This window comes from Erpetoichthys calabaricus, chromosome 3, assembly GCF_900747795.2.
Source record: "Erpetoichthys calabaricus chromosome 3, fErpCal1.3, whole genome shotgun sequence".
NCBI classification, from domain to species: Eukaryota; Metazoa; Chordata; class Cladistia; order Polypteriformes; family Polypteridae; genus Erpetoichthys; species Erpetoichthys calabaricus.
In genome coordinates this window covers 65,960,018-65,975,710 of record NC_041396.2, presented here as the reverse complement: position 1 = coordinate 65,975,710, position 15,693 = coordinate 65,960,018, and the positions used below count along the sequence as shown (strand labels likewise).

Genomic DNA, 15,693 nt, shown 5'->3' with positions numbered 1-15,693 from the left:
GTCCCTTCACTTATTTTTCACATTTTTAACTATTAAATTGCTAAAAACACACAAAGGGTATGGTGTTTGTTTACTACTGATGATGCAACCTCACTGACATATTCATTCTACAACATGTAACAGCATTCTTACTTTAATGGTAACTGAATCCTTGTCTGGATTACTTTTCAGTAATTTGGTGGATTACAGAGTAATAAATGCAAAGTCTGACACATAAACCTTTTTGTGGAAGGCAGTTTGAACTAGCAGATTAATGAGTGGTATTACAGTGGTGATGAATTGTGATGGCTTCATGGGGGGTGGGCTGGTACAAAACAGTGGACGGCAGGGGGTCTGGCCTATCATTTCTATTGTTTTGTACATTTCTATAAATTTTTATCTTCACACAGCCACCACACAGCTATTTACAGTAAGTAGAAATCAATGAGGGGTTAACTGGTAGTGTTACTGTGCGAATGTCACCATTGCATTTATTTATTTGGCCAAAGCCTTTATTGAAAGTGACTTACAACTTTTAAGATTACATTTCTTTTGTTTTGGTAATTGGATCACAGGCAGATAAAGTGACTTGCTCAGCGTCACACACTGTCAGGGGTGAGATCTGAACCCACAATCTCAGGGTTTGAAGTTCAAAGCCTTAACCACTTCGCCACACTGCCTCCATTAGGGCAGTGACAACTCAAACTAAGGTTGCATCTCAACTTACACCTTCAGTGGAGCTGAACTTTGAGTGTTTCTTGTCAACTGTTATGGAAGCTTGTCAGTATATTCTTTTGAAACATGATGGTGAAATAGCGCAGGCACAAGAATGATAATGGAAACTGGAAAGAGCGCAAGGTTCACAATATACCTTCAGCTCAAAGTTAACCTTGGCCAACCCATCAGTTATATGAATTTGCATTGTCAAGGCCTCCAGGGGAGTGGGGAACTAAAACATGTCCCAGCAGCACTAGGCACAAGGCAAGAACCAGCAGTGAACAGGCCACCTAACTAGATTAGAACCTCAGGAGGCTACACCATGCATAGTGTTGCTTATCATGCCTTGAGAAGATTAGTCATTCATATTCAGACAGACTGACAAAATTTTTGATATATTTTTATTTGGCCATCGGAGCACTTCTGTGGATGTGGCCAAGCATATGACGATAGTGCTGAAAGTGGGGCGCCTATGACAAGTCCAGGTAAAGCGTACCCAGAACTGAACAACACCACTCTTCACTGAGTTTTCATTTGCTGCTTTAATCAGCACTGCCAAGAAACACACACACTGACAAACGTTTTGAAGTACAAATGAAACATTTAGACAAAAGGTACAAATGCTCCTAAAACAGCCACTAAAATGTTACAAAGAAAGCAATATTACCATAAAGTACAAAATTGTGATTAATGCATCACAGTGTTGACATAGTGACAATATTTAGATCACACCATCACCAAAATCAATTTTGCACATAAGATTAAATATGTCACTAATTAAAAAAATAAGAAATTAAAACAGTCAGGTGAATTAAGGGAAGGCAAATTTTGGTAAATGTTCATTGTAAAGTCATAAAAAACACATAACCCTGGATAGAAGCAATCTCTTCTTCCCAATGGCAATGAGACATCCAGCCATCTGGCAGGTCCCTTGCTCTGTACACTCACGACACCTCACCTGTTTTCAGGTCACCCGTCACCTTATTCTTCATCATGTGGCTTAGCTTGCCAAACAGAAACCGCTTCATGTTTACTGCACTAAGGCAGGGACTAAAAAGGCAAAAAGCTGCTCTGTTCACTGAGCTGTGAAGGAAGGAGAACGCGAGTTTAAGGTTAGGTAAGAGTCCACGTCAGATTAAACTTGTTTGTAAGAACAACACATTTGAGAGATAAAAGATTTTCATTTTGCGCTACTTTTTTTTTAAAACTTGTATTACATTTGTCAAAAAGTTAGCTAAATGGCTATCAAATCAAAACCCTAATCAAATGGACAAAATTTCCGGGGCTTTACATTCTTAAGCAAAATCAACAACATAATGTTGGCATGAGGAAAGTAAAGCACATTAAAGAAGGCAAACTCACCTATTAGACTGGATCACACGGAAGAATGAGTGGCTTGTTTAAATGGAAGGATTAAAGAAATGCTTACTTTTAAGGGATTTCTGGCAGCGGTTTTAAGGTTGCAGCATACTTAACACATAATTGAAAAAAGTGGCCTAATCTCAGAGAAAGTGAACAAGCACACATTTTCTAAGGAGGCTTCATTTGCTATGTCATGCACAGGATACCCACAAACAAAATGCAACTGACTGGTATAAAGTAGACTGTATCCATTATGCTCTATTTTCATAGCTCAGAAATCCATAAAAGGAAATGTTTGTTTAATTTTAGTAATGCAATTTTTAAACAATTTGCACAAAAGGCTTTGAAGAAAAATTTGTGAAACACTTTTTTGCAGGTGCCTTCTTTTGAGGAAGTGTGTCCTAACAAGAGTACAAAAACAGGCAAAAAGTGCCAATCAAAAATGGCCACATCTTTGATTTAATTGTTGCCTAAATCTACTGGATATAGTAGAAAACGGGGTTTACAGCCAAAGTCCAGGAAAAAATGCTTTGTCCAGATGAGATGTATCTGGCACACATGTGATTAGGGGACAGCTTTAAGGCTCGTATAATAGCTGTAATATCACTTCGAGCCATGAGGGTATGCCTTTCTGTTTCCCATCCTCGGGACTGAAGACCATTGACAACAAGACCTATGACATCTCTTCTGCTTCCGCTGATAACCCTGCCTCTTCCCGTCATGACACCTTTAAAACCCAGAGCCATCTAAGACGAGTCAGTCAAAACACTTGCGTCTGCAAAGACATTACCTTCAGGATCAGCACATGATCACCTGTTATCTGGGTTTTCTTTTTTTCCCCTGCCAATTTTTCCATTTTTTGCCCAACTCTTCATCTGTTTTATGTCTTTTATTACAACACATAACATTCTCCTAACCTTAGAACTAAGGCCTTTCCCACTCTCTACAACAGCCAGCAAACAATAATCTGTATAGTAGTACTGTATTGGAGCTCTGTGAAGGATCTCACAACACTTTCACCAAGAACAAACCGTTTCAGCCAACATGTAGGTTAAACACATCAAGAACGCCATCATGGCCAGCCTAAAATCATTCAATTTTTTGACTTACTGTTATGAGACACAACAACCCTGGGTAAATTACACCTTTCTAAAGTACAAATTAAAGAAGTCAAGAAAAGTCAGTTCATATTGAGACAACACATGGACCCCAATCAATACAGATTGTAAAGATATATATTTAGTCAACAATGTGCTTTCAGCTAGAGCATGGAAGCTGGACTTCTCAAAGGAAGGGGTGCTTATCATGTGGTCTCTGTATGGAGCTGAATACCCCAGTGCAGGGACAGGAACACTGATGTAAACATTGGTGCTCACCTTTGGCTGAGACATTAAAATCGAAGGCCCTGACTCTCTGTGGTCATAAAAGACGTCTGTGGGCATCTTTCAAAAAGAGTAGGGTGTCTCTCAATGTCCTGGCAAAACTGCCCAACATGGACCCCTAATCATCACCTCTCCCTTATTTGCTACTATCTCCCTCACCCGTTCACCATCTAAGACCTAATGTGTGGTGAGTGTACTGGAGCAACAATGGGTGCTGTTGCATCATCAAGGTGGATGCTACATATCAGTGGTGGCTGAAGTGGTTCCCCCACTGTCTAGGTAAAGTGCTCCGAAGTTAGAAAAGCGCTTTTTAAATGCAGTTAATAAATTAATTAAATCCACAAGGTCATAAAGAAGAAAAGGAGGCATAGAACTGAATGAGGGATTTTGGCCGCCATACTGTAGAAATGAGATCTGCAATTAACATTAATGGATTGTCATTCCAAGTCAAACACAAAAGGTTCTGAATCACAGGTAAAGCAGGATTACATAAATGCTGTAATGTTTACAGTTTCTGATGAAATGAAAAATAATGTCTGAGATGGTGAGATGTTCACATTAGTTGTTAATTGTGTAAAAAATGTATGGCTTATTCCTGTTTCAAGACTCCATTTTAGTTTATTAACTGTGAACTAAGAGAAAACTCTGTATAAATAACACAATGATTAATTTCATTATTATTTTTTTTTCAAACAGACTGTAAAGCCTGCTGGTGTAAGTTATTGGGAAAGAAAAACTTAAAACATAAATTTGTCAAAAATTCTTTAGTTTGAAGTTTGTTCACAAGAAGCATGGTAGGATCACTTGAGACAAGGGAAAGGCTGATCTTGTGGTCTTCAGAGGACATCACATTGTGCAGACCTGTAACGTTTGGTGCAGGAAGGCCTGGGCTGAAAATCAGCCCACCGTCTAGAGAAATCTACACACATAAGTGATGGCATTTAGTCCATTTGCATTGCCAGAGCCCACCATTTACCAGCAAAAACATCAGTGCAATAAGTGAAGAGTGTGCCCCATCACAGGGTTACAGAGAGCAGTAAAGCTAAAATCCTCAATAAAAGAGAGAAAAGTTATTTTTTGAAACACATTGCTTGAATCTAGAACATGTATTATATGTAATGTTTTATGTACCTAAAACAGCTACAAAAATACCAAAAGGAAAACAAAGAAAACACCTGCTGTTCTGGATAACTGCATGAAAACGACTCAAGTATGGTAGTTAAAACCTGTACAACGGAAACAGTTTGCTTTGTGATTTTTTTTGGCATTCTAACTCCCCATACCCTTGCAATGCTCAACTAGTAACACTGTGTGGCATTACTTACAATGCACAAAGACATAATAAATTCTAACTTTAAATCTCAGAATTGTTAAAAATTAACATTTGTGAGTAGTTCTCAGAATAAACTATGTAAAACTCCCACCCTCCGGTTTTTAGTATGCTTTTTGTAAATTGACTCTGTCGCCGCTCTTCGATAAACAAGACAGAGACAGACCCTGACTACGTTAGCAGTTTGGCACTTCGTATATTGAAAACATTTGCATTGTGTTGCTGTAGTGGTAATGACCTTATAGCAGACATGGCCAGGATTTGGATGAAACCTAAACAAACACTGTATCTCTTTCTGAGGTCAACTACAAGTAAACCCGTCAACTGTGTCTCCCCAAAACCAATTTGAAGCTTTCATGTGCATTCTTTATGCTATGGGTTACAAAGTCTCACAAAACGGTCTGACACTCACTATAATACAGTGTTCTAGATGTTCGAAATCCCTGAGTCCATGAAGACAACAGTTGTTCTCCAAATTCTGCTACAATCTTTGACCTTAATTTGAGTTTATTAGTAAGAACTGGCCTGTCTTGTTACTTTTTTGATAATTTAACTGATAATAGGAAACATAAACAAGAAGTAAATTTATTTGAGTTACCATTTTTACATAAAAAAGGAATTATGTATTCATTATATTATTAAGTCATCCTTTTTCTGAAAGTGTTTGATACCTAAAATTTAAAGAACGAACACCACATTTGGTCATTGCTTGAGGGTGGTTACCTGGCCACTGTTGGGATTCTCCCTGCACACTACTGGAAGCTCCTCTGGAATGTATAGGAAGTGATCAACTACTCTCCGTGGTTATGCTCTCTTAAAAGAGTGTTACAGATTATTGCATTACTCTTGTTTTATTGCATGTACTGAAAATACATTTGCAAGGCAATGACTTATCAAAGTGCATTTCGAACATCTAGAAATCTGCATCGTGTTTAACACAAAATTCCAGAAAATCATCACCGTCATGAAATTTACAATCTTACTATATGGATTATAATATGAAGTCCCACACGTACAGTACAATGAGTCGGTGCCACATGAAAAAGAGAAAAAAAAAAAACACATTCTTGCTAGCCAACATTGAACTCATTTTGGCTTTTTACCTAAAACGAATACAAACACAAGTAGAACATAACGAGTGGTGAACATAAAACATGAAAAACAAAATGTAGTAGTTTTAATTAATTCAGTTAAAGTAGATCCTCTGAATGAGATGCAGGTACAGTGTTATTAAGGTAATTCAAAATCAAATACAAATCGGAATCAGACCAAAAGACTAATTGCAGGTTAATTCAGTCCTTTAACAACAACAACAACAGAGACAAGGTGGCTTTTGATCTGGAAAACTCAAGGATGAGTGTCACAGTTACTGTCTGATTGCTGCTGTCCCAGGAATCACTCATCCAAAGCAGAACTTTGATTCTTACGAGGAAAAAAAAATCATTAATATGAACCAGAAAGCATATTTTGGATTACTAACTGCTGACTTTAAGAAAAAGCTTTTTATCCTATGGATACAGTAAAATAATTACCATTCTGAAGAAACCTGCAATCCCCTGAAACCCACTTTACAAAACGAGTAAAATAAAAAACTGAATGAGCCCTTAAAATGTGTCATGAAAACATTGTAACCCTCTTTGAACAGCCATAATACCAATGACAAAGATAAGAATTTAGAGAATAAATAACAGATTACAAAACAAAATTAAAATGGCATGTAGAGAAGCTAAGGCCTAGCTGAGGAAATTGGCATCATAAAGAGTAATACAACTCATTTATTTATACTTTATATATGTGTATATATATGGACACACGCACTTTGCACATATATACACATATATACACATGTGCATATTAAACTTCATATATATATAGATATATATATATATATGGAGTTTAACATATACATAACTACACATGTGCATATATATATATATATATATATATATATATATATATATATATATATATATATATACTGTATATATTGTGTGTATGTGTGTGTGTATAAATCAATAATTAAACATATTACCAAACAAAGAATAACCAATATATTTACTTATTGACTTAATTTGTCTCCTATATATATATATATATATATATATATATATATATATATATATATATATATATGACAAATTTATATCCGCATATATACATTTTCCTACTGGAGAGGTTTAACCATATTTCTTTTTGGACAAAAACCCTCTACGTACCACTAGGGCCTTTTTTCTCTCACAAAGACACTACAGTGTACTTCTATCATCCTTTAGTGCTGAGATGGTTATCTGTTACCATTTTAGTAGATAGAGGGTTTAAGGCAACGTTAAAAATATTTTGCATACTTTCAGCAGACTAGATCTTGTACTGTAATTTGACCACAATAATTTTATCCTCATTAAATTGATGCATTTTTATATTATTTTACATTTCTTTCATTAAAATTCTGTATCAGTTCCACCCAGATTCATTATTTTCTTCTGTCAAATGTGGTCCCTCTCCATAGCACTACTGGAAGTTTTAGGTTTTTCCTTGATTTATTAAAACAGAAAAGGAATCTCTGCACTACATCTTCACAAGGCGTATCTTCATGTCTCTTTCCTTTTCTGATTGCAGTTGTTGTTTGTGGAGGCATGGCTATTGCTCACTGCCTGCTGTTTCTGCAGATGCACCGCTTGTCGACTGTTCCCAAGATCTTTCCTTGACACTTGCTTTGGTTTAACAGGCAACACAACTATAACCAGCAAGCATGCAATGTGTAGACAGAAGTACCAGGACCTACAAAGACAATTCACATGGTTATTTGACTGATCATTAACTGTGGTCCCAAACTAAAAATGAAACAATAACATTGTCTTTCAACTCTCATACCATATTCCACCTACTGTAAGCAATAAGGCTTAGAGATAAACTTATTGATTGAACTTTAAAATTCATAACATGTCCGATTTGTACAGTATTTATCATATTGCCCTTTAGCTATCATATCTAAAAAAATACTGTTTAATACGTTACTCAAGAATGTTAATAAAACAGCACAATTTGTTAAAAAATAAGTAACTAAGCAAAATGAATATTTCCAGATTAGTTCTTTACATGACAAGCAGAATGAATCACAGACATTCCGTCACCTGATATAAGCCATTATTTTTTTTTAGCTGTGGACAGTGGCAAAATAATAAATTGTATTTTTTGTAATGGTAGTACTTTCCATTTTTATGTATCAAACTGACGCATATAGTCATTATGTATGCTTTGTATGTATCATTGGGGGGCGGGGTGTTTCAATAACCATTCATTTTAGGTGACAACTACTGAAAAAAAAGCAACTGTAAGCACTCAAAATCTAACCAGCTTTGATCTGAATTAGCCTTTGAATTAGCCTTGACATTTTTAGGAGGATTCATGATCAGAAATTAAGAACAGTGATGAAAAAAAACAGTGTTTACAAATAAGGAGATATGTAAATCCATAACGTAACAAAAAGTCATGGAGGATATGAAAGAGGCATCTAAAGAGGGAAAAGCCACAAGTATTGCTGGGGATTGTGTACATTATTGAAAATCCACAGCAAACTGAATGTATTTCACATTCACACATGCAACTGAACAATCTAATATAAATGTGAGATGTATCCTAGAGGTTGAAATTAAGATTGTGAAATGTTATTGTAATATATCTAAACAAATTATAAACAGGATGAAAATCTTTGTCATATTTTGGCAGGTCTTTGTTCAGAATGGACTGGGTTCATATCGAGTTTGCTAAGAGACAGGATCACTGTATGTTATACTGGGCAGACGGTATGTTGGACAATAATACACAAAAATTATAATGATTCTATATTTCTTTCAATCTTCATAAGGCAATGTTAAATGTACTTATAATTCAGAGCAAAAATGTGATTTTAAGGAGATTTACAGAAGAAACATTAAAAAAATACGGGGAAACACATAATGGCTTCACCTCTGGAGGTCTACTTAATATCTCGTTTTCTTGTAGCTATAATCCTAACCATGCTTTATGTTTATATAGATAGTAATACTGGTGGTGTTTTTTAACACAAAAGACTTCTTATCATGACCAGTATGTACTGTACATATTTGCAAAAAGTGATGGTCTGTTATTGGTTAATATGTGCTAAGATGGGCTAAGTTTAATTTGGATTATTTTTCATTGTCGGAAAAGGAGGAAAGGTGTCATCTGAGAAGTGAAAAAGAACATGTAAAAGGAATCATGAGAAATTTATTTGTTTTATAATTCACAAATATACTCAAAATTCTGTCAGTTGCCATGCTAAAGACTGCATTTGTGCTTCACACACTAAACAATCCAAGTACTTGTACTGCACACTTTAAAAGTCTTGAGTTCTGGTTATTAGCCTCACTTATTTTTTAGATATGCACCGAGTGAAACTATGCACTTTGGAGAGGGGGCCTTTTAATTTACATTGACTCATCTGACTGACTTCTTTATTAAAGGCAACTTACAACATCTGAGATACAATCGGTTATATTTCTTTTGTTTTTCTAATTGAAGCACAGGCAAGTGAAATGATTTGCTCAAGGTCACACAGTGTCAGTAGTGAGACCTGAACCCACAACTTCAGGGTCTGAAGACCAAAGCCTTAACTACTAGGCCACACTCCCTGTCATATGATTTGTACAAGGCTGCTGCAGGAGTTTCTCACTGTTGTGATGGTGTTAATAAAGTTCAGATATTTACACACCTAATAAATTGAATGCTAACTAGGCTCTCAAAACCTTATTTATGCATTTAATCTTTTATTAAATGGTTAAAGTTAAAAAAATGTTAAAAATGCTGTACACTTCACGATTACATTTGGAAGAATAATTAATAACACAGGCTTAAGAGAACATCCAGATACTGCGAAGTATATTTTTATCTCCTTATCGTGACAGCAGTAAGCATCTTTAAGGATTTCTCATTATTATTAATTTCTGACATAGCAAGAGCCAGAGTGGGCCATCTGATCAAATGATTATAAAATTAACATTGATCGTCATTAAATTTAACAAATTGAATGGAACAAAAGCCTATAATCATCCAAGACTAGCAATGTCCACCTCTCATGTAAAGTTTGTATTTTCCATTTTTTTTGAGCATACACAAGGTGGCACTGCTGGCTTTATCATTTTTAATAAAATGTGTGAATGGACAGCTACTGTGATAGTAATGGTGAATGATACACATCAGTTCAAAAAAGATATGACATAATTTAATCTATACATGTAAACACATATTCTTACAGCACTAATCAAAGAAGACCACTAACCCCTTCAAGCTCTACTAAAACATAATTTCAGCTGTCTAAGTAAGTGAGATAAAATGTTACTCAGGTTTGGCACAAAAGTTAACTTTTATTATGGATAACATACAGAGCAGGCAGCACTAGCTGAACAAGCAATAACAAATTTCAAGAACCATGAGTTTTTTTGTTTTAAGGCTTTGGGAATGTTAGCACTCTTTGTGCTCTGAATATGTTACAATTAATACAAGAATGAGATGTTGAGCACTATTGGCCAAAATGAAGCTTCTATTACAGGTTGTTGGGATACATATGTATATGAGCGTACTGCTGTGTAGAACCTCTGCTTCTCAAAATCAAAAGAAGCCCAATTGAGGTGGTTTGGGATATAGTTAGGATGCTTCCAGGTCCCTCCTTCTGAAGGGGTACAAGGCAGACCCAGTATACACTGGAGAGATTATGTGTCTCAACTGGCTTAGGAGAATCTTGGAATTCTCCAGGTCAGGATGGAGGAACATGCTGGGGTCTGGAAGGACTATTCTGCCCAGCTCAATGTGTTGCCACCATGAATCTCACCAGGAAAATTGGAACTAAAATGTTGAAGATGACACACTGACCTTAAATAATTCAATGCAGCTTATGTTCATTACTTTTTTGTATTTAACATTTTTTTTATTTCAATTACAGAATTGATTTTCCTAATAACTCTTATATGCAAAATGTATAGCCTATTATTATGCTAGTTTTAAAAATAATTTGGACATTTTGAGCCTACTTTTCCCTACAATGCTCCAGAGACTTATCTTTAATGAAAGCTGTGTAAACAGGAATCTTTGATTTTCTCTTTTCAATTACTAACTAACCTTGTCATAACATATTCATATTTTACCCTTTATCTTTTTATATTTAGACACACAAGAACATAGTTTAAGAAGTCTTGATGTTTGTATATTTCTGTATCCATACTGCATGTTATTTAATATTCTATTTAACTATACCTCGTTTAAAATATGCACAGTCTTATAAATTATAGTATGCAACAAATTGTTACGACAAATATTTGATTTCAAATAAAAATAAATATGAATTAGCCTGGTGTTCAAAACAAATGTAATGATTTACTTCATGAGGTACAAGTACATAATAAACAAGAATAGCTGCATCAAATAATATGTGTGCTTCAAAGTAAATGTTTAAAGTCTAAACATATTTCCATGTCATTTTGTAACCTGTTTTGTTTGCTTAAAACACCTTTTAGGTTAGTCTTTATCATAAGGGTGTAATTTTCTGCAAAAATATGGTCCTAAAATGGCCTAATAATGAAAGATGTTTTGGGTCTAGAGGACCAATAATAGGGGGAACCACAAAAAAGTGATGATATCAATGTGTTCATAAGTAACTCTTATGAACACAATGATGTGTTTTCCACAGATCTGTAAATGACGATGAAACTTTACACAACTATGGCAGGTAACTTAATGCATAATTTGGAATCTCTAGATCACGTTACAATACTAACACCATAATGTGTTCTGACAGTGCCCCAGTTTTCACATGGGATATAAAATCAGGGCTTTGTGGCATTTGTAGCACTAAGATGGATGTTTTTGATATTTAGATTTTTTATGGGGGAAGATTCTTAAATTGGACTTTAGCACTCATGTATATATGTTCTATCCAAGTCTATGTTTTTACTGGGTTTTTAAATTTCTTTTCACCTCTCAAAGATGCATATGTTATCTTAACAGGCTACTCTAAAGCGTCAGTGGAAAAGTGAAAATGTCATGAGACGCATGTGCATCTGTCCAGGGTTGCTTCTGGTCTTGTGCCTGAAGCTGCTGGAATATGCTGTGGCTTTTCTTGTCCATGTAATTAAAAACGAAGTTCATAAAACAGATGGGATTCATAAATTGATCCAAATGCTAACCTGGGTAGTTTGTTTTCTGTATAATGTTTAATTTCCGAAGTTCATGGTTTCTGCCAATGTATCTTTTCATGCTAATGGCAGTAAGGAAGTAAAGTATAAAATCTAAAAACTCTTTGTCATTACGACATTTATGTATGACATCAATGAATATGACTGGCAAAGTTCACAAGTCTGACAGCGACGGTGGAATTGCATTTGGCTTCTTTCTTATAGATATAATTTAAATCATTATTACTTTAGTGACTAAAAAATGTTCATTTCTTAAAACCTGAATTTTCCTCTCTCAGAATACTAAATGAACTTATCCATCCACTTTTTAACTCGCTTAGTCCAATTCAGGATTGTTTGGAACCATAAACTATCCCAAAAGCTCAAGGATTAAGGCAATAACACAACCCTGGAGCTCCCATCAGTAGCTCAGTAACATGCACATCTTTACAAGTGTAAGGGTGCCTGAGTGCCTCAAAGAAATCCCTTGAGGATATGTGTTGTACATACAAGTTTCAAATAGATTTGAATCCAGCTGGGGACTTGACACAGTTTCAAGGAACCATGAGGCAGCATAACAAACCATTGCACCATCATGATGTGCCTAAATGTACTTTAAATCATTTTTAAATATGAAATATAAAGAACAGAAAGAACAAAGACAAACACAAATAAATTATACTAGATAATGAATAAATTAAACCATCCATCTTATACAATCAGTGAACAGAAATTATATATTATGTATGGTTGTAATGCAAACAAGTGAATTCTAAATGATGATCCATATACAGTATGTCTAAAAGACTCAAATGTTACTAAAGACTAGAAATTTTCAGTAGTATTTAATGAATACTTAGATAATTGCTTTCTTTTATTATGCTACTTTTTGCCATTTTATAATTCACATACTGTAAGTCTTTGTATCTATTGCTTTTATTGCCTGTCTAACAGATTTATTGAGAAGCAGAAAGTGCAGCCATTATGAATTTCGAATAATTAAGCCATGTTACATTTGATCTTGTTCACGTATTTTGTTGCCATCTAGTGGTAGATAAGTGCTATTTGTTATATATAAATAAGGAGAAGGGACTTTTATTTGTAAAAATGGTAAAGGGCACTTGTGCTATAAAACTGGATTAAAATACTTTTCTACATTGAATATTTGGCTTCTACCTCAAAGAATTGTTTTCTCTGTTTTTCATACAATTGTACATAACTTCATCTAGTCACTGTCTGGCCTTTCACACCAAATGCCCAAGCTATAGTACATTGACCTATATTGCTTTTTGCCAACTTTGCATTTACAATTCTTTCATTCGGTGAAATTCTGCACTTTAGCTTTATCTCTGATCTCTCTGCTAATCTCTGTTTCACTTACTTCCATAATTTCACAGCCCCACATGAGATTAAACCTTGTGGCCTAGTCTACACAAACCTTTCTTATTCGATGTCTTCAAGGATGCCTTTAGGAACGTCTTTCAATGCACAATTACTACCAGTGAACATGCACCTCCATCCACATTCAAAGTTTAACCTAATTAATTCATTCTCCCAGCTAATGTAAGATGGAGAAATTACTATGTATTAAGCATCCTTTGATACTTACTAACAAACTGCAATTTAAATTCTTTTATGACTCTAACTTCTGGATATGTTGTATTTTAATGGTTCTGAGAAAACTAAAGAAAACTGATCCAATTCAAGCTGACATCCGACACAGCTCATTAAGAATAATATTGCAATGGCGCTAACAAGTTACATTAGCCTGGGATGAGCCTTCAAAGTCACTTACAGAATTCCATCTAGTGCACCAACAGTGAGCGGCCCTTTTAAGCACAGCAAGCAACCAAAAACAGCCATGTAAACAGCAGAAAATCCATGTTGGGGTCAGCACTACACTGGTGTCGGGAGTGGGATGAAAAGAAGACCTAACATCTGATTTAGCAAAGCACCAAGTGCCACAGGCACAGCAGTGGACCTGCTTCGTTCTTCTGAAGAGTTGCTGGAAGAGTCTTGACTGAGATCTGGAATCTTTAGTACTATTTGCATTGTCATGACAGGGGAGAAGACAGATGAAAGACTGCTACTACTGCAGCTCAAGTAATGCTTCTCCACCCTGCTGTGCCACCTAACACCAAAGTACTCAAGACCCATGCTGATGTGATTTTGTCACCAGCCATATGATCACTGCAGAAACAAAGACCACCTCAATGTTTTCAAGAGTCGTGCACCGTTTCAAGAAAGTTGAATTTCATTGCGGAGGACAGAGACTTCAAAGGGTGGGTTATGTAGGCCGCTAACTAGTTACATCAGACAGTATCCATAGAAAGAGATGACATTCCAACACATGTAGCAGGGAAGCTTATAAATACTGTACATCAGGCCTGCAAAGTTGCAGCAATGTGGCAATGGTGGACAATCCTTACAAGATTGGAGAGCCATCTAAAAGAGTCATGTAAAGAGCAAAAGGTCTATTCTGGCACTTGGCGGTACAAAATGTTCTTATTAAAATTCACCTTATAGATAAATACTTTTTAAAAAGCAACAAACAAGTGGTGCACACTACTGTGGGGAGCATTAAATTAAATGGTACCATACCCAATTAATTTATTTAATATATTGCATATTTTGAAGCAGTTCTTTGAGAAAAGGATTGATACTGCAGTATTAATATAAATGTTTTATAATAATGTTTTAAATCTTTCATCACAGTAATCTTACTCATTAGGTATTTTTTGTGACTGTCACATATGAACCTATTTTCCACAGCTGATATTCAACTGGATCATTTTACTGGGTGCTCGTTTTAACATTTTTAATAAACTACTTGACCAAATGTTATTTTTTCTCTTTCACATTTTCTACAATGAGCTCTTTAAATAAATGGTTGCAGAGCAGTCTGTTCCATGTACTGAATGTGTGTGCACTGAAAAGACAGATTTTCAATTTAGTCACATGATGCAGCATTAACAGGCCCCGTGTTCATATTTAACAAGTGATCAAACAGGACTTTAAATGGAGATAATGAATAATGATGCACAGGTAATTTATTTGAGCCAATATGAAATTTATGAATTGTTCAATGGCAAAATTAACAGTGCTAACAAAACATAAAGAACCACCAAACTGTAATTTATACATTTAAAGAGATGCACCTTTTGGTTTTAAATATGCAGACTATGATTTATAATTTTTTAAATAATATATTTGAGTATTTGCTATTTAGATGGAAAAACTGGCAAATAACCATACTCATATAAGAGAATGGCATTTATATGCAGAAAACATTTCAGTCCACACATGTATAGTTTTTTTTATGTGACACTTTGAAGTGTCCATAAATCAAAAAAGTAATGACAGTCAATGAAAATACTGACTTTTTCATTCCTCTTTCTGCCTGCAGCCCATTTATTAACTACTGCTTCTTGCATTCTCACACTTGGTTTTCTGCCATTCTGCTTTAACTCACTGTAGATGGACTTGGGGCTATTTACTATTTTTGCAAATAATTAAAGAGTCAATTCTTCTACTCAACTATCTCAGTATTCAAAACTGTGTCTCTCTTAGATTCATTTTTCAAATGGCTGTCACAAATAACATTTTCAATTAAATAACAAAATCCCATATTATCCCTCATTCCAATCATATACTAGCAATATTAATTTGCTAGCCTGCTAAAATATGTTTTTGCTTATTCAGATTTATGAGATATTCTGCTGTCGTATTCTATCACCTC

The 15,693-nt window shown here is 35.1% G+C and overlaps 1 protein-coding gene across 3 annotated transcripts in view; it reads right to left on the bottom strand.

Moving 5' to 3' along the window:
• Positions 1 to 1,219: 1,219 nt before the first annotated feature.
• Positions 1,220 to 15,693, bottom strand: part of mboat2b (membrane bound O-acyltransferase domain containing 2b) — a 261,127-nt gene continuing 246,653 nt past the window's right edge. For all 3 annotated transcript variants that reach the window (XM_028796886.2, XM_051924923.1, XM_051924924.1), the window contains exon 13: positions 1,220 to 7,548. In XM_028796886.2, the coding sequence (XP_028652719.1) occupies positions 7,359 to 7,548 (190 nt within the window). In that variant the 3' untranslated portion in view covers positions 1,220 to 7,358. The remainder of the gene's footprint in view (positions 7,549 to 15,693) is intronic.